The following is a 17,745-nucleotide window of genomic DNA, read 5'->3' on the forward strand; positions in this document are numbered from 1 at the left end:
TATAGAAAATTCATTTTGTTTTCTTACTCATTTCTTTCCTTTTTGACCTGATTTTTCTTATGCAGTAAGAGAATTGTATAAATATGTTTACACATATTGGATTTAATATATATTTTAACATGTATAATATATATTGGATTGCTTGCCATCTAGGGGGAGGGAGTGGGGGGAGGGAAGGGGAAATCTGAAACACTAGGCTATGCAAAGGTCAATGCTAAAAATTTATCCGTGCATAGGTTTTTTGGTTTGTTTGTTTGTTTTGTTTTTCGTGCATAGGTTTTGAAAATAAAAAGCTTTTAAGAAAAGAAAGTATATAACTTAATGTGCAACAAGAAAATGGTATTTACACACATATATTGTATCTAGTTTATACTGTAACACATGTAAAATGTATAGGATTGCCTGTCATCAAGGGGAGGGAGTAGAGGGAGGGGGGGATAATTTGGAAAAATGAATACAAGGGATAATGTTATAAAAAAATTACTCATGCATATGTACTGTCAAAAAATTATAAATAAATAAAATTAAAAAAAAAAAAAGAAAAGAAAGTATATAGATTCCAAATTAAACCACCTCCGAGTCTGGTTCAACCTCCTCTTACGACAGAGGAAGAAACTGAGTACTCCAAAAAGTTGCCTGAAGCAACTAGGTGACACCATAGGGCACATACTACCAGAAGACCCGAGTTCAAATTCTGCCTCAGACACTTATTAGCTATGGGACATTAAGCAAATCATGTCACCACTGCCTGCCTCCGTTTCCTCAGCTGTTAAATGAGGATAAGGATGGTACCTACCTCCCAAGGTTGTTGTGAAGATCAGATGAGGTAATACTTTTAAGTGCTCAGCACAGGTTCCGGCACACAGTAGGCTGTGTATAAATGCTTATTTCCTTCCTTTCTTCCTCCCAAGGACACACAGGTATTAAATAGTACAACTAGGATGCTTTTCTTCTAAGAGGTAGAAGAAGGTTAGGGGGAGAGAATCTGGAACCTGGAATTTTTAAAAAGGAATATTAAAATGTTTTAATATTGGGAAATGTTAATATACATGTATACACACTGTGTGTGTGTGTGTGTGTGTGTGTGTGTGTGTGTGTGTGTGTGTGTATACAGATAGTATCGAGATGAAGGAGTACAGCAGTTAGAAACGGCTTGGGAGTTAGGACAGCCAGTCTGCAGTTCAATAAGCAATTATTAAGTACTTACTACATACCAGATATGCTGGTAGGTGGTGGGGATCCAGGTCACTAAGTAGGAGACCATCAGCAAATTTGCTCTTATTGAACCCCCCAAAGGTCTAGTGAAAACCTTTTAGCTTTTTACTACATTTCTCTGATTTCAGTCAAGCGACTCTTGGGTTGGAAAAGATTCCATGAAACAGAGGAAACAGGATGCTAAGAACCCTAATGACAAAACCAACCAAAGAAAAGCAATGAGAAGGTTTCCGTCTGTTTCTTGGCGGAGGTAGGGGATTATGGGTATGGAATAGTGCATGGATGACTCAACTAGTCAACGTGTTCTCCACATGTCCAGGCTATCTGTTGTGAACCCGAATAGGGAATAAACTCTGTTAACAAAAGCCACAGATGACGATGAGAAGCCGGGAGATCGGTGGTCTCCCTCCCTGAGACAGCCCCAGAGCAGGAACTGTCTCAGTTTTCTCTTAGCATGCTCAGAGCTTAGCTCAATGCTTGGGCATACAGTAAGTGATTAATAAATGTGTTTCCATTCCTTCATCTTCTAAATCACATCCCCCTCTTCTCTATTCACCTTTCTGATTCCCTTTGTCCCTCCTGTGTCTCTTTACCTTTCTCTTTCCCACTGAAGTCACACTGAGCATGCTTTTGGGGGCCATGAGGGAGTGCCCCTTAAAATCTTGCTTTTTGAGGTCTGGTGTATACTGTGGCGGACACTGGCATGAGTTTATTGTGCTATAAAATCAAGCTGCCCCTTTCCTTACCCAAAATCCTGGCAGGGCTGGCTGCTCCAGCCAACTCCCCAGTGCCCGGGGAATGCAGGCCCGCTCCAAGCTTCCATCAGACCTTCGGCTGGGGAGTGGGCAGGGGAGGGGCAGGAGGAAGAGAGAAGGGGACTCGGCGGCTCTGAGGAAGCCCTGGCCCCGGCGGCTGACCGGCCATGATGACAGAGCTCTGATTCACTGGCCCAGCTGGAGGCGAACTGTCTATTTTATTGTAAATCCAGCTTCTTTGCCACTGACTCAGAATTAAATATGGCGTTTCATTTCAATATTAAGTAAATTTACTGGTAGTAGAATTGGGGGCATTCTGGGAAAAATCCAAGATTGGGAAATAGGGACTTAGGACCTGTCTGTCCTCTCCATGCGGGGAGGCCCTCATCCCGGCATCACCTCAGCCCTCGATTACTGCAGTGGCTGCCGGGGGCCTTCCTGCACCTCTCCATGGGGGGAGGCCCTCATCCCGGCATCACCTCAGCCCTCGATTACTGCAGTGGCTGCCGGGGGCCTTCCTGCACCTCTCCATAGGGGGAGGCCCTCATCCCGGCATCACCTCAGCCCTCGATTACTGCAGTGGCTGCCGGGGGGCTTCCTGCACCTCTCCATGCGGGGGAGGCCCTCATCCCGGCATCACCTCAGCCCTCGATTACTGCAGTGGCTGCCAGGGGCCTTCCTGCACCTCTCCATGGGGGGAGGCCCTCATCCCCGCATCACCTCAGCCCTCGATTACTGCAGTGGCTGCCGGGGGCCTTCCTGCTCCTCTCCATGGGGGGAGGCCCTCATCCCGGCATCACCTCAGCCCTCGATTATTAGTGGCTGCCGGGGGCCTTCCTGCACCTCTCCATAGGGGGAGGCCCTCATCACGGCATCACCTCAGCCCTCGATTACTGCAGTGGCTGCCGGGGGCCTTCCTGCACCTCTTCATGGGGGGAGGCCTTCATCCCGGCATCACCTCAGCCCTCGATTACTGCAGTGGCTGCCGGGGGCCTTCCTGCACCTCTCCATAGGGGGAGGCCCTCATCCCAGCATCACCTCAGCCCTCGATTACTGCAGTGGCTGCCGGGGCCTTCCTGCACCTCTCCATAGGGGGAGGCCCTCATCACGGCATCACCTCAGCCCTCGATTACTGCAGTGGCTGCTGGGGGCCTTCCTGCACCTCTCCATGGGGGGAGGCCCTCATCCCGGCATCACCTCAGCCCTCGATTACTGCAGTGGCTGCCGGGGGCCTTCCTGCACCTCTCCATGGGGGGAGGCCCTCATCCCGGCATCTCCTCAGCCCTCGATTATTAGTGGCTGCCGGGGGCCTTCCTGCATCTCTCCATGGGGGGAGGCCCTCATCCCCGCATCACCTCAGCCCTCGATTACTGCAGTGGCTGCTGTGGGCCTTCCTGCACCTCTCCATGGGGGGAGGCCCTCATCCCGGCATCACCTCAGCCCTCGATTACTGCAGTGGCTGCTGTGGGCCTTCCTGCATCTCTCCATGGGGGGAGGCCCTCATCCCGGCATCTCCTCAGCCCTCGATTACTGCAGTGGCTGCTGTGGGCCTTCCTGCATCTCTCCATGGGGGGAGGCCCTCATCCCCGCATCACCTCAGCCCTCGATTACTGCAGTGGCTGCCGGGGGCCTTCCTGCACCTCTCCATAGGGGGAGGCCCTCATCCCGGCGTCACCTCAGCCCTCGATTACTGCAGTGGCTGCCGGGGGCCTTCCTGCACCTCTCCATAGGGGGAGGCCCTCATCCCGGCGTCACCTCAGCCCTCGATTACTGCAGTGGCTGCCGGGGGCCTTCCTGCACCTCTCCATAGGGGGAGGCCCTCATCCCGGCATCACCTCAGCCCTCGATTACTGCAGTGGCTGCCGGGGGCCTTCCTGCACCTCTCCATGGGGGGAGGCCCTCATCCCGGCATCTCCTCAGCCCTCGATTATTAGTGGCTGCCGGGGGCCTTCCTGCACCTCTCCATGCAGGGGAGGCCCGAATCCCAGCATCACCTCAGCCCTCGATTACTGCAGTGGCTGCCGGGGGCCTTCCTGCACCTCTCCATGCGGGGGAGGCCCTCATCCCGGCATCACCTCAGCCCTCGATTACTGCAGTGGCTGCCGGGGGCCTTCCTGCACCTCTCCATGCGGGGGAGGCCCTCATCCCGGCATCACCTCAGCCCTCGATTACTGCAGTGGCTGCCGGGGGCCTGCTTGCCTCAAGCTCCAGTTTGGTGACCAAAGTCTTTCACAGCATCCCTCCTCCCCACCCACCTTTCTGGCCTTCTTTCACCTCACCGCCTTGTGGCCGTCCCACAAACCAGTCCCTCCATCTCTCAGCTCTGGCCATTTTCTCTGGCTGCCCTCAGTACCCGGACCTCTCTCCCTCCTGGCTTTCCTTCAGTCTATAAAATCCGTCCTTCTACAGAAAGCCTTTCTTAACCCCTCTTAAATCTGTCCACGATTTCCTATTTCTTCTAAAACTTGCTTGTATCTCTCTGTATCTCCCCCATGAGACTGTGACCTTCTTTGGGACAGGATCTGTCTTTTGCCTTTTTTTTCCCCGAGGCTGGGGTTAAGTGACTTGCCCAGGGTCACACAGCTAGAAGTGTTAAGTGTCTAGGCCAGATTTGAACTCGGGTCTCCTGACTTCAGGGCTGGTGTACCACATAGCTGCTTAGGGCAGTGCCTCAGCACAGTAGGCACTTTAACATTGGTAGACTGGGAGTTCAGGTGACGTTACCTGCCCTACCACATGGAAACCTAAAGTTAGCCCTGTTTCACGTGCTCAGGCTCAGGTTGCTTCCGCCCAGGCCTTCCCCCCCAGACCCAGGCCTGGCTTTTCTGTCTCCACTAGCTCGAAGCCGAAGCCTGGGACGGGAGAAAATTGCTCAGGGGCTACAGGCCAGAATTTCCGCTGCATTCTACAGAGACCGGCTCCCAAGCCGAGAATGAAGTCGGGAGGAGAATCTCCAGCTGGTGCTGCTGCCATTTCCAGGACCATCAATCCTCTCTTCAGGGGAAACGCGCGTCCCCAGATAGAGGCTGAAGGAAATTGTTTCCGTCAGGCGGGCACAGTGGCACGGCGGGCCGCGTCTCGTTCTACCCATTCTGCAGCAGCTGTCCGCTCCGGACCTGCCACTCCTCTTAAAGGAAACATCATCCTCGATGAAGCAAAACGGGCAGAAAAAAGAACAGCAGAATCGCGGGGAGGGAACAAGCGACTTGGGAGGAAGCCCAGCCCGAGGCGCTAATGACTGCTCTATGACAAGATGGCTTATGTTTCAAAAACGCAGAGCAGTGAGCAAAGTGCCGGGCTTGGGGTGGGTGGGGAAGGAATGGGAGGAGAAAAGGAAGGGAGAGGGAAAGAAGGAAAAGGAGGAGGAAGAAAAGGGAAAGAGGAAGGGAAGAAAAGAGGAAAAGTGCAAGGAGAGAGGGAGGGAAGAAAGCAAGGAGAGATGGGAGGTGGGAGGGAAGAGGGAAGCGTGGGAGGGAAGAAGAACATTAATAGCATCTCCGTGCTATTAGATTTATTTTATGCTGTTTATTCGTGCTATTTTATGCTATAGAGCGAAACATTCTAGCCATTCAGGCAGTTTTGGTTTTATAAGGAGTGAAATTAAGTCTGCATTTAGCAGGAAGTGAGGGAGAGGGTTTCCTTTCCCACATCGATGGGGAGCTCGTTTCTGCTCAGCTCAATTTTCTGGAAGATTTCATAACCGAGAGACAATTCTTAGTCTGATAATTACTTCTGTTCCAATTACTGTAGGAGCCAAAGCAGAGAGAGGGGAAGTTTCCGTCCCCCAGATGGAGGGCAGACGGCGGGGCCTCGTTATTGTGCGGCCGGTTGCCACTGAGGGTCACCGGCTTCTCGGGAAAAATGAGAACACACGCAGCCTGGAGCTACCGGCCCCGTTCTGGGAACACGCACCCGGAAACCGGAGGCGCTTTGCCCAGAGCCGCGGCCGCCATCCAAGCCCCGGACATCCCAGGCCCGAGGGATCGGGCGCACTTAAGCGGCCTTGCTGCCCGGGCGGCCTTCGCCGGCACTGGGAGCCAACAGAGGCTGTACAGGGGCCTTCCCGGATGCGTCAGTCGCCCTTGCCCCGGCTGTGAGAGCGAGGGAGCCGGGCACTTCTGCAGCCGGAGAAGGGAGCAGGGTCTCAGAAGGGGCCCCGGGGAGCCGGGCAGGGGCTGACTGCCGAGGGGAGCCGAGGTTTGGGGGTGAAATCCCATCCGCGGCCGTCACAGAGCTGCCCGCCACTCGGGGATGGGGGCTGCGCCAGCGTCCAGAGCACGGCCCAGCTTCCCGAGCTCAGCTGTGGCCTCAGACACTGACCTGCTGGGTGCCTGGAAAGTCACTTTGGAGCCGTTTGCCTCAGTTTCCCTCTCCGTAACATGAGAAGGGAACAGCAAACCCCTGGGGCACCTGTGCCCAGAAAACCCCACGCGGGGTCACAAAGAGTCAGACACGACTGAACGACTTCCTGCCTGCGTGATCTTGGACGAATTACATCTCTACGTGTGTTTTAAAAATAGTTTTATTGAAACAAACCCAAAATCTTTATCTAGAACCAAGCCCAGAGCCTTTCACAGACTAAACTGGACCCAGCCCCGGGGACAGGATTGTGCCTTACCCATTTGTCCTCCATCCCAAGGATCAGTCTGCACGTGGGAAGTGTCTGACAAGGCTTTATTGGAAAATCATAAAGTGCCATATAAATATGCCCCATCTGATGGCTCCCCCTCCCATAAAGCACGTGGTAAAGGCTCCGTCTCGGGGGTGTCTCTCGCGTCTCACGGAGCTGGCCCTGCAGCCAGGAAGTCCTGGGGTCCAGTCTCACGCAGGTCAGCCGTGGGAGCCAGGGTAAGCTAGTTCCTGGCCCAGCCCTCGAGGCAGCCTCCCGACACAGACAGCAGAAGGAGCTCCATCGTCTGGGAGCCCCAGGGAGGCCTGGGGGAGGGGAGGGGGGCTGGGGAAGCCGGCCCAGGACAGGAATGAAGGTGGGGTTGGGGTCCCCTGAGAGGGTGAGGAGGAGGGCCTGGAGGCCCCTCTGCACCGGGACGGGGCAGAGACCCGGGCAAGGCCGTGGAATGAGCCCAGCCGCAAAGCTGGAGGAGGAAGTAGGAAGGAAGGCTAGGGTCCAGAGGTGGCGCCCCCTAAAGAAACCATCCAAATCCCGGAAGAAACAAGTGTTTACATCTGCAGATCTTTAATAAAGTTTTCTTAGAGACCCTCGGTCCACAGAAATTACACCAACCATGATAAAAGTTGGCAGCAGTCCGGCAGCCTCAGGCCGCGCGCCCCCGGCTGTTTCTGGAGCCGGGCGTCCGAGAAGGGTCTTCTCTTCCACCGTGGAGGAGGACCCCTCGGCCTTCCCCGGGGCCCCTCCTCCTGGGCCGCTCTCAGCGCTTGTGCCCATTCCTCAGGCCCATGACCTTGAAGGTGGCGGCGGTCAGCTTCTCGTAGACAAGGAACATGAGGGCGGCCGTGAGCACCGTCTGCAGCAGTTTGGCTTCCAAGCCCTTGTAAAGTCCCATCACTCCAAAACGCCTACAAGGAAACAGGGTGGGCAGGCTGGGGCGCAAGCGGGACAGACGGCGCCCGGCGCCTATCTCGGAATCTAACTGCCATCTCCTGGAGATGCAGGAGGCCAGTCGGGAGGGGGGTGACGAGGAACATGGGACAAGGGGCCCTGACGGGATCTTAGCGCGGCAGACCGCGGGCAGCAGGAGGGGAAGGGGCCCGGCCGCAGCAGGGGGCCAGCACCGGCCTCCAGCCAGAAGTCCGGCATGACGGTCCCCACAGCCTCCAGGCCCCAGGAGGTACCACGTTGCCGTGAACTGGAACACGTCAAGCAGCCGTGGCGAGTCTGTGCTACCCCCAGTGTCCGGCCTACTTATTCCTCTGAGGCACAGGCCCTACCAAATTCTGCAGAAAAGGGAGAGGCCCTAAGGAGAGGGGACAGTGTGGGGCACCCGTCTGGCTTCTGCTGGCTGGGGGGGAGGCCGGATGCTTCCTTCTGCGGGCGCAATGGCGGGGCCCCTACGTCCCTGGTCTCAGCGCAGAGATCTCACAACGAGAGTCCTCGCAGGCTGTGTGTGCGCCCCCAATTTAAGTCTGGTTTATTTAACAAAAACCTCTAATCTGTACGTGAGTAGAAGGCACGCTCCCACTCCCAAAGATCCTGGCAGAGGTCTCCTTGCTCCAAGAGCAAGGGGTAGGGCGGGGCAGGGCTCACCTCACTCGCTGGTGAAGAAGGTAAAGAACGTTCCGAAGGCTTCCTAGGGTTCGGTTCTCGGGGTTCAGTCGGTGGCGTCCAAACTGCAGAAAGAGACCCCAAGTGGTTATTTGGCGAGCTGCACTCCCAGAGCGGGGAACTGGGAGACGCCGGGGGCAAGGAAGACGCTTGCCAATGCCCGTCTCAGGGAAGGGGGCAGAGAGAGCTGGCCCTGTGATGGGGACTGGGAGACCACCTCTCCTGGTCTCTGCTCTTCCACCAGACGCCAATCCCCTGAGAGTTCCCGTCAGCTTCTCTGGAACCTGGGACTTCCCTCTCGCCAGGGCCCCGGAACCCCTGGCAAAGGTCCCATGGCTGAGTTCCCCAAGCAGGAGCTCCCCTGGAGCTGCCTGGCACGAGTCCAGGCCCCGAGGGCCTTCAAGGAGGCACAAACCTTTCTGCTAAGTGGCCATTTTGGAAGCTAAGTAGGATCAACAGTGAGCTAAGCACTAACAATTATTAAATGAGGATTAAGATGTTTTCTTCTCCTTTGCTCATTCAGGGTACAGCCCCTACAGACCATTCAGTTAGTCTCTGAAGGAACAGAGACAGAGGAGACGGGCCTCCTCCTCCTGATCCCGGCCCCAAGTGGTAAGCCCCCGTCCTGAACTCCTGCAGGAGAGTTTAGGGGAACCAGCTCATGAAGCAGAGGGGTCTCTTGGATTCCCTTGTCCAGCTGAGTGCTATGATGCAGGCCCATGCTCAGCAGAGACATAGCAGCCCACGCCCTCACCTGAAAGCCCACCCTCTTGTTAACTGTTCACCAATCAGGATTGATTTTCCCCTTTCAGGGGCACCCACTTTTCCAAAGGTATCGGTGATCTCCGTGGTTTTGTCTTCATTGACAGAGAAAGACCACTGGCCACTGATAATTAATTACCCAGAAACTGTCTCTTGGGCTTTTCGTGGTCTCAGGGACGATGATGCAAGGTTTGAGAACTCTGTGTTCTCAAAATGTAAAGACACCCCCAGTTCGAGTCTTGTAAACTTGGGATTTCTAAAATCCCACGTCTCAAGAAATGGCTCAAAACGAGACTTCCTTCAACACAGCGGAGACCCCCCAGAGAGAAGCGCAGAACAACCATGGGCCACACGTGTGTCCTGCGGCTCCCGGCCGGTCCAGCTGCCCATCTGGGGAGAGACAGGATGGGTCTAAACACCTAGGAAAAGCAAGGACGTGGTTCTGGCCCAGGATTCGCCCAGTTTTTCCCAGTTGTTTTCCTTTCAGTTATAACTGCACTGATTTTCAGTGTACAAAATCTTTTCCATTTTCATCACCTAACCAGTCCGTGGCATCACCCACACTCTTCTGTCTCCCTTGTGTCCCCACCTCGCCCCCAGATACGAAGCTCATCGGCTCCGGCGCGTTCGTTCAGATGCCGGGTCACGGCTCCGTCTGGACGCCGTGGGACGTGACGAGGCCTTCTGCCTCCCAGCAGTTCTCATCGAAGGCGAGCCCTTACCCCAGCTGGGCTCCTGAGACACGCTGCGCCACGGGCAGAAGGCCGTACTCACCCTCAGAATGGACTGCACTGTCTGCATCGGGTAGGTGACTGTGGTGGCGATGGCCTTGGCGATGGCCCCAATGAGAAACACGTCCAGAGAAGTAAGCTGCCCAGCAGAGGAAAGAAAAGGGTTGAGACTCGCCATTCTGAACGGCAGGGTCGGCGGCCAGAGGCCCACACTCCTGCTCGGAGGACCAGGCCCCACAGCACCTCTTCCCCCACCTCAGAGGGAGGCCTGTACCTGCAGGCGTCTCTTCAGGAGCTGCCTCTTGAGTCCTTCGTAGAACATGAACTGGATGGCGGGGTTGAAGACCAGCAGGAGGGAGGGAAGTGTGCCATTCCACAGAGCCAGGATCCCTTCGTCTCGCATGATTTGGCGGAAAGCATCTGAGGAAGAGGAGACGGGATGCTCCAGAACCAAAGGGGTAAAGGGGGAAGGGATCCTGGGCAGAGCAGCTTCCAAAGGGCCCAGATGCGCTCCTGCGGAGGGTGGCCAGAGGCGGTGGGCAGCAGCCGGGAGAAATGGCCTCGGAGACCAGAAAACCCGGGTTCCAGTTCTCCTCGGACCCTCGGTGGCCGTGTGAGCTCCCGCATGCCCCTCTCCGCTGGGGCCCCGGGCAGTTCAGAGGCTCTGAGGTGCAGGGGAGCTGCCACCCGCACTGGAGAAGGCCTCCTCTTTCTGCCAAGGAAATCACAGGCGCCATCCTGGCCTCAGCCCAACAACTTCAGTGGATACCGAGGGCCAAGAGACACCCAGCCTGTGGCTGCCCTTTCCCATGGAACCATCCTGCCTCACTCCAGGCAATGCCGGAAGTGCCCGCCTCTCCTCCCCACTGTCTGTGCCCTCAGCACAAACGTCACAGGACCAGATGGGCAGACAGTGCCCTGGGGGAAAGGAGTCCAGGAGTCCAGAACGAGCATCCCCCGTGGGGCAGGAAGCCGGTGCAGGAAGGCACTCACCCAAGATGCCCTTGTAGTTGGTGGGCACAATGTCCTCATTCCTGAACTTGGCCCCCTGGAGTTTCAGCCGCGTGTTCACCACCCACAGCGGCGTGGTCAGCAGCACGTTCACCACACCTAGGTCAGGAGAGGAAGCAGAGGGGGGCTCAGGGAAACGTCGCCGCCTCTTGTGTCACGGATGTCGGAGCAGAGCCAGAGCCTCTTTGGGCCGGGGTGGGCGGCCACACAAGCCCCTACTGTTAGAAGCAATTCAGGAGGGAACGTGACTGGTGACAGGTGGGAGACAAAGACAGAGACAGGGAGAGACACAGAGACAGAGAAAGATAGAGACACAGAGAGAGACAGAGTCAGACGGAGAGATAGCAAGACACAAATGCATGCAGAGACACAAAGAGACAGAGAAAAGGGAGAGACAGAGAGGAGGGAGAGACAGAGAGACACGACACAGACAGACACTCTACAACAGTTAATAGCACCGTCTCTGACCATGAAGACTGGGGTTTCCACTAGAGAAGTGGGGCACCCCCTGGATCCTCACTGTGGGGTGTTTCAGAGAAAACTTCGCCCGCTTTCCCAATGAGGGATCAGAGGCCAGACAAGGGGAGCAGCAGTGGCCCTGAGCAGACACAGTCACCCCCCTATGCCGCCGTGCGGGCTGGGACAAACCGGGGAGGCGGTGAGAGCCGGGGAGGACGTGGCGAGGTGAAGCCCTGGCCCTCCCCCACATCCTCACGCCCCCCTCAGACAAGCAGGCAGCAAGCCGGGGCTGGGGCAGCGTCCCAAGCAGCGTGCTCCACTTGCTCCTTACAAGGTTCATGAGGGGCAGGGGCCTGGGTCCTACAGGGAGGCCCTGGGCTGGAACAAGGCGAGGCGGGCGCTTCTCTTTTAAAAACTCATCATCCCCATTTAACATCATCTGGAGACTTTAACATATTCTTTTAAAGGACGGCCTGAAATAATTAACAAAGGAGAGTAACATTTACTGGGGCCGAGGAGGCGGGAAGGATCTCCCCGGAGCAGAGCAGGTCCCTGGGGAGCAGCAGCAGCCCTGAAGCTCCTCAAAGGCCACAGGGAATGCCTGGGAGATGCAACTTCCCCTGGCTCCCCTGCCATTCAGAACTGCGCAGCTGAGGCTGCTGACCTGAGTGCGAGCATTTGAAGACAAAAATGCCAACAAAGTGGCACACCCTTGGCGCTGAAGCTTTGCTGTGGCCCCCAGGCCTCCCTCAAGCTCCCCTTGCTCAGAGGACCACGACCGGCTGCCCACCTGGGAAAGGCCTCTAGGATGGACCAACCCTGGCCATCTTTGAAAGACCAGACCAGCCATCTTCAGAGAACCTCAAGTACCAGGTGATGATTTGTTGCTATAGCAACTCTTCCTCCAGCAGCTTCAGAGAAATGTGTGCCCTTCCCTTCCCTAAGCGGAAACTCCAGAGGACAGAGGCTGGTGCTTAAGACTCGCTTAGGGACATAGGGTTGGGCAAGGGTACAGGCGATGGCCTCCTCTGCCTCCAATCCTGCCCCTTGTGCCAGAGCCCAGCCCTCCCCTAGGCGACATCCCGGCCCAGCAGCCTCCCACCTCTGCACAGATCAAATTAGGTTCCATCCTGTGGCCAGGACATGACTTCTGCTGAGAAGGGTATTTTATGTTTCTAAAGGAATAAAAGCTAATGAAATACATCTCCCTCCTCCCAGGAGAGAAGTGGGAGGGCTCCGGGGTCAGAACACGGTGTACACTGTTAAATGCAGAGCTGTGTTTGCTACACGGGTTCAATTCTAGAACAGGGGAAGGGGCCGACACGCTGTTTTAATGAAAAGTAAATATGAATCTAAGGCTGAAGGTCCGCCCCACCCCAAGTGAACATGAAAAGATCCGACTCCTCCACTGAATCAGTCAACAACCGAGCCAGTGAGAGCGAATAACCTGGGGCTGGAGAGGGAGGAGCTGGCTGCCCCCTCCCCGAAAATACAAAGGGACTTCTCACTGAGCCAGGAGCAGCATCCCCCGATAAACTAGACATGCTAAGGAAAGGAAGGCCAGGGCTCTAGAAGGAGCCCAGCAGAGGTTCTAACAAGGGGGAAAGGACTGCTATGAAAAGAGGGGTCACGTGTGCTCTAAGTAGGACCCCGCATTTCCCCTGGCTCCAGTTTGTGCTTGCAGGTTCCAGACTAGCAATGACCTTGACAAAAGGCCGATGGATGCTGGCTGGCGAGTTGCTATCACCTGTATAATCAGTAGGGAGCCCCCCAGTAGGAGACTGGCCCCAAGGGGAGGAGCTGGCCATCTTCTGGGCCAGGCCCTGGCCCATCAATGCCATGGGAGCTGGAGAGAGTAGCGGAGGGAGCACCACAGATGCCGGGTGGGCCTCACTGGATCTTGGAATGCTGCCCACGAGTGGTCTGATCTGCCCTAAGCCTTCCTGGCTATGGAGGAAGGAGCCAGAGGGAAGGTGGGCAGTTCCTCCAAGCTGAAGCGCAGCGTGAACAAACCTCCGGACGCCTGTCTCAGCGAGCAGAGTCCTGCGGGCCGCTCCAGAAGGGAGCTCTGCCTTCCAGCTTCTCCCTCCACTGCCATGCTGCAGAAGGGTTCTGTCCCCACAGCTGACTGCCGGGGGTAGGAGGCACACACAGTCACAAGAATAATTTCCCAAGTTTAATGCAGAGCCTGAATAACAAGAGCTGGGTTTCTGCTGTTCCTGGGAGAGAACAATGCTCTGGCTCCCACACAGCTCATTATACCACAACCAGGCTGCCGGCAGGAAAGGCAACATTTTCTTTGAGAATATATTGGCAATAAGATTAAAAAACCCCAAACAACAGTGATTATGAGAAATAAAAAGGCCCAAAGCAAAGAACAATCTTCTACTTCAACAACTCCACCCCCTCCCTCTGCCCCCCCTTCAGTTTGCCTATCTGTACAAGGCGGTGGTGACTTTGGTGCTCCCTCTCTGCTCAAACCCCAGGTCCAGACCACCTGGGGCACAAGCCATGGCCACGCCCTTCCAGCCCAAAGGTCAGAGAGGGTCACTGTGACCAGGCAAGGAGGCCGGACTTGAAAACATCATTTCATTACTACATTGCATCCATTTAACTAATCAACATGGAAATGATCTCCAAGATATAACAACACTCTCCTGGCAGGAAGACTTGGCTTAAATTAACAGAGTAGTCTGAAGCCAGGCTGAAGGCCCACTTGGTGTTGGGGGTTATCAGGGGTCGGGGGATAGAGTCAGTGATATCTGGGCTCCGAGACACTTAGCAGACCTGTGCCTCAGTTTCCCCAAAGTACTTTTGTGAGTCTCAACAAGGTTTAAGGCGTTCCTAATTTTAAGGTGCTAGAGAAAGCCTGTCACTCTATTAGAGTACAAGGAGAAGGGTAGCCTGGGTATTCTGTTGGGTGTCCTGGAAAGAAGTATTCCCCCTAATGTCCTCGGGGCACAGATGTTAGAGGCAGGTCCCATAGGAGGGCAGGGCCCCCGCCCCCCAATGAAGCGCCTCTGCCGACCAGTGCCACACGTGCTGATGAAGTGTGTCCAGGGCCACAAAGAGCCTGGAGAGGGGAAGGAGGGAGGAAGAAGCTGAGTGACCCCAGCAGGGCTGGGAGCAGCAGGGAAATCTGCCTGACAGGGACCCTTCTGTGGGGCCCAAAACTGAGTAAGGGCAGAAAGAGGCCTGAAACCCGGGAGGGCTGCCCAGGGCTGCAAGGGGCCGTCCTGCCCCTCGGAGGGCTCAGGGCTTTGGGCAAAAAACGTAAACAATTCTCCATTCAGGATGGATGGAGATCCCAGCACAAGCAAGGCTTTGGGAAGGAGACAAGAAGATGGTCCGTGCCCTCGTGCTTCCCTGTAGGGCCAGTGGAAGGGCTGAGCTGCCAAGGCATCAGAGCAGGAAGGGCAAAGCTAAGGACTGGGGGGAGAGGGACCCTCCCCACCCGCAGCCTTTGGTCCCTGTCCTCTCCCTGCCCCTTGCAATCTCGACAAGTCCTTTTAGTCCAAGTCCCCCAAGCCAACGAGGAGGTGGCAGATATCCCTGAGCTGAGAGCCAGGGAGAAATGAGCCAAATAGTGCCTGACCCAAGGCCACGCCTTCTGCTTGGAGAAGACAGCCCCGGGCTGGCGCTCTAGGGAAGAGGGGCAGCGTCTGGGGGCAAGGGTGGCAGCAGCAGCGGGCTTGTTCCCCGCTGTTTGCAGTAAGCTCCTGAGGGCCGGGGCTGACTTTCTTTGTATCCCCAGTGCTTGACAAAGTGCCTAGCACACAGCAGGCGCTTAATAAATGCTCACTGACTTGGCTAAGCCAGTGAAGCCACAAGCCTTTGTTGAGCACTAATTAGTGCTGAAGTCTCCCCTCCTACGGTACATGCAGATCGCCCCAATGATGCCTGAAAAATGGGTATTTCCCTCAGAAACCCCTGTTACCTGCAACGAATCCAACCACCAAGTCCTTTCCTGTTGTTGAATGTTGCCCTTTGACCCAGACAGCTTTGAGGCTATTAAAAGTGTAGAAATAGACAAAATTGGAGCAGCAAAGACTGGAGATAACTGGAAACCACCCTCGGTACGGTGCCAGGCTATGAGAAAACACAAAGAAACCGTCAGCAACAGAAACTGTCAGAAATGGGCCCAGACTGGCCCGCTCCCCGCCCTTCCTGAGCTAGTCAGAAGCTCTAGATTCTATTCTTTTTGTGTTCTTTTGGGAGGAGGCTTGCCCAGGGTCATGCAGTGAGTAAGCGTCTGAGGCTGAACTTGGGTCCTCCTGACTCAGGGCTCATGGCACCAGTTTGCTGCCCCAGAAGTCCTTTATTCTTTAAAAAGCCAAATGCTCGGGACATCTGGCAGGAGGGTGGCGAGGGCACCTACAAACAAAGACAACTAAGTCCGTCTGGCTCAGTGACTCCCACTGCCCAGGCTGAGATGGACGCTGTGGCAGGTCCCATGCTGCTATTGCTCTTTCCCAAATGATATCCTGGTTTTCAGCTACAAGAAGAACATGCAAAATGTAATGCACAAAATGCCCACTTGCCAACACATGTGGTAAGCGGGGCACGTGCCTAGGAACACCCAGCAGAGATTCAGCTCCACCTAAGGGAAGCCAGACGTAGGCCGACTCCTGACTGGAGGGACAGGCCAGGATCACAAGGAAGCCCCTTGTCCCAAGGGCCACCACTGCCTGTCCCCGGGTACAGTCAGACAACAACCCCCTCCTCCCTGCAGCACCGTAGGGCCTCAGGGTCTCACACTTACAGGCCTTCCTCTTTAATGATCTCCATCAGCACTGTGTGTGTAGTCTTGGATTTCCGCTTCTCATCAACTAGCAGATCAAAAGAGAGACCATTAGAACCCCTCGCTTGCATGCACCCATGGGCTCCCCTGGTATCCCTGCAATTTCAAAGAGGGCAGGCTGGGTGCCCCTGGATTAACAGAGGGAAGAGGAAGGAGCAGGAGTGAGGGGATAGCAAGGCTAGTCTGCAATAAGCCCTGCTGGAGAGGATGTTCTCACGGATCTATGTCCTCTAGGGAAGAGACAGGCTTTATCATAAATCTTCTGAAATCAGTCACTGTACTCACCAGAGAGCTATTAAATTTAAGAAAAAAATTTTAATCAGCATGAATTCTTACCCCGGGGGTATAAGACCCCAAAATTTCTGAGGATCTACTAAACTTAGATGGGGAAAAAAACCTATCTTTATTTCATTCTATTTGGTTTTCTATAGAATGCTATCTATCTTATTTCATTTATTCAAAAACATGACTCTGAGAGAGGCTTTAAAGGCTTTGCCATTTGGTCCGAGAGCCCAGGACACAAAAACAGGGAGAAGGCCTGCTTTACAGTCTGGGGTTCACTGCGCTACTAACTATTGCCCTAGTGGTTCACCTCATTCTGCATCAGTTCATGCAAATCTTCCCAGAGTTCTTTACTCCATTCATAGATCAGCATGTGTTCAGTTATTCCCCAACTGATGGACAAGCAAGCAATAAGCACTTACTAAGGAAAAGGTGAAACAGCTCCTGTACTCAGGGAGCTCACATTCTGATAATGAGGAGGGGGGGGGGGGAACAGGGAGCACACACACACACACACACACACACATATCAGTGCATCCTTTTTGCTACACAAAATGCTGCAATTACTTTGTGAGTACAGATGGGCCTTTTCCTTCTTTCTCCAGGCTCTTCAGGGTATACGTCTGCCTAGCAGTGGTATCCAAGGGTCAAAGGACATTTGCAGTTGAGGGGCTGTGAGAGTAAAGTTCCAAATTGCTTTCCATCTTTTGCAAAGCAGCCAATGTGAAAACATTCAAATCCCCAAATCTGCCAGTTTTCTAAGAACTCAAGTGGCTTAATTTTGTGAGGTAGGAAGGGTTTATTTATTAAATACAAGAACTGATTAACTCAAAGCTCAATCATTTCCCTCAGCTGTCACATATGCCCCTTCAGTCTTCTGGCATTGGTAAGAAAGGGCAGAGCCCACAGATGGCAGGCACAGTGGCTGGCTCTGGAGCCCTTTTCCCAAAGTAAATCAAGCAACCATGTCTAGACCAGCAGAAGACAGAGGGTTTCCTGCTTTTGTCTCCACTTGGTGGTGTTTCCTCCTGGAACTCAATGCTGACTTTGTTCAGAAATGACTGAAAAAACAAAGGCCATCAGCCACACGCTTATTTCCCAACAAGCCCCTGCTGGGAAGGTTGACTTGGCAGACAGGGTGCCCAATGTTTAAGAGCCAACGATGGCAAAATACTCGGTGATCTTACATTTCTGCATTGCCTCAAAGCCTTTTTACAGATTTGAAAATCATTCATGTAAGAAAGCAAGCAAGAGCGAGAGGAAGAAGTAAAAGGAGAGAGTGCAAAGAGTCCTGGCCCAAGAAGAACGCCCTCAGTCCTAGGCACATTTGGGGGTTGCTGACAAATAGGGTAGCTGGGGACCGTGAAGACGAGGAGTACATGAAGGGAAAGGAGACATGAAAATGAGGGGAACCCAGACAGATGTCTGAGTCACTGAAGGGTTGTGCCGGTGCAGAACGAGATCCATTCTGCTTGGACCCCAAGGAAG

The 17,745-nt window shown here is 54.5% G+C and overlaps 1 protein-coding gene across 2 annotated transcripts in view; it reads right to left on the reverse strand.

The window, feature by feature from the left end:
- Positions 1–6,630: 6,630 nt before the first annotated feature.
- SLC25A17 (solute carrier family 25 member 17) overlaps positions 6,631–17,745 on the reverse strand; it is a 31,539-nt gene continuing 20,424 nt past the window's right edge. For both annotated transcript variants that reach the window (XM_074271795.1, XM_074271796.1), the window contains exons 3-9: positions 15,937–16,003; positions 15,112–15,263; positions 10,698–10,814; positions 9,979–10,124; positions 9,748–9,843; positions 8,194–8,276; positions 6,631–7,505 (exon numbers count right to left, since the gene is read on the reverse strand). In XM_074271795.1, coding sequence (XP_074127896.1) covers positions 7,358–7,505; positions 8,194–8,276; positions 9,748–9,843; positions 9,979–10,124; positions 10,698–10,814; positions 15,112–15,263; positions 15,937–16,003 — 809 coding nt within the window. In that variant the 3' untranslated portion in view covers positions 6,631–7,357. The remainder of the gene's footprint in view (positions 7,506–8,193; positions 8,277–9,747; positions 9,844–9,978; positions 10,125–10,697; positions 10,815–15,111; positions 15,264–15,936; positions 16,004–17,745) is intronic.

The sequence above is a fragment of the Sminthopsis crassicaudata genome, chromosome 5, assembly GCF_048593235.1.
Source record: "Sminthopsis crassicaudata isolate SCR6 chromosome 5, ASM4859323v1, whole genome shotgun sequence".
In the NCBI taxonomy this organism is placed as follows: Eukaryota; Metazoa; Chordata; class Mammalia; order Dasyuromorphia; family Dasyuridae; genus Sminthopsis; species Sminthopsis crassicaudata.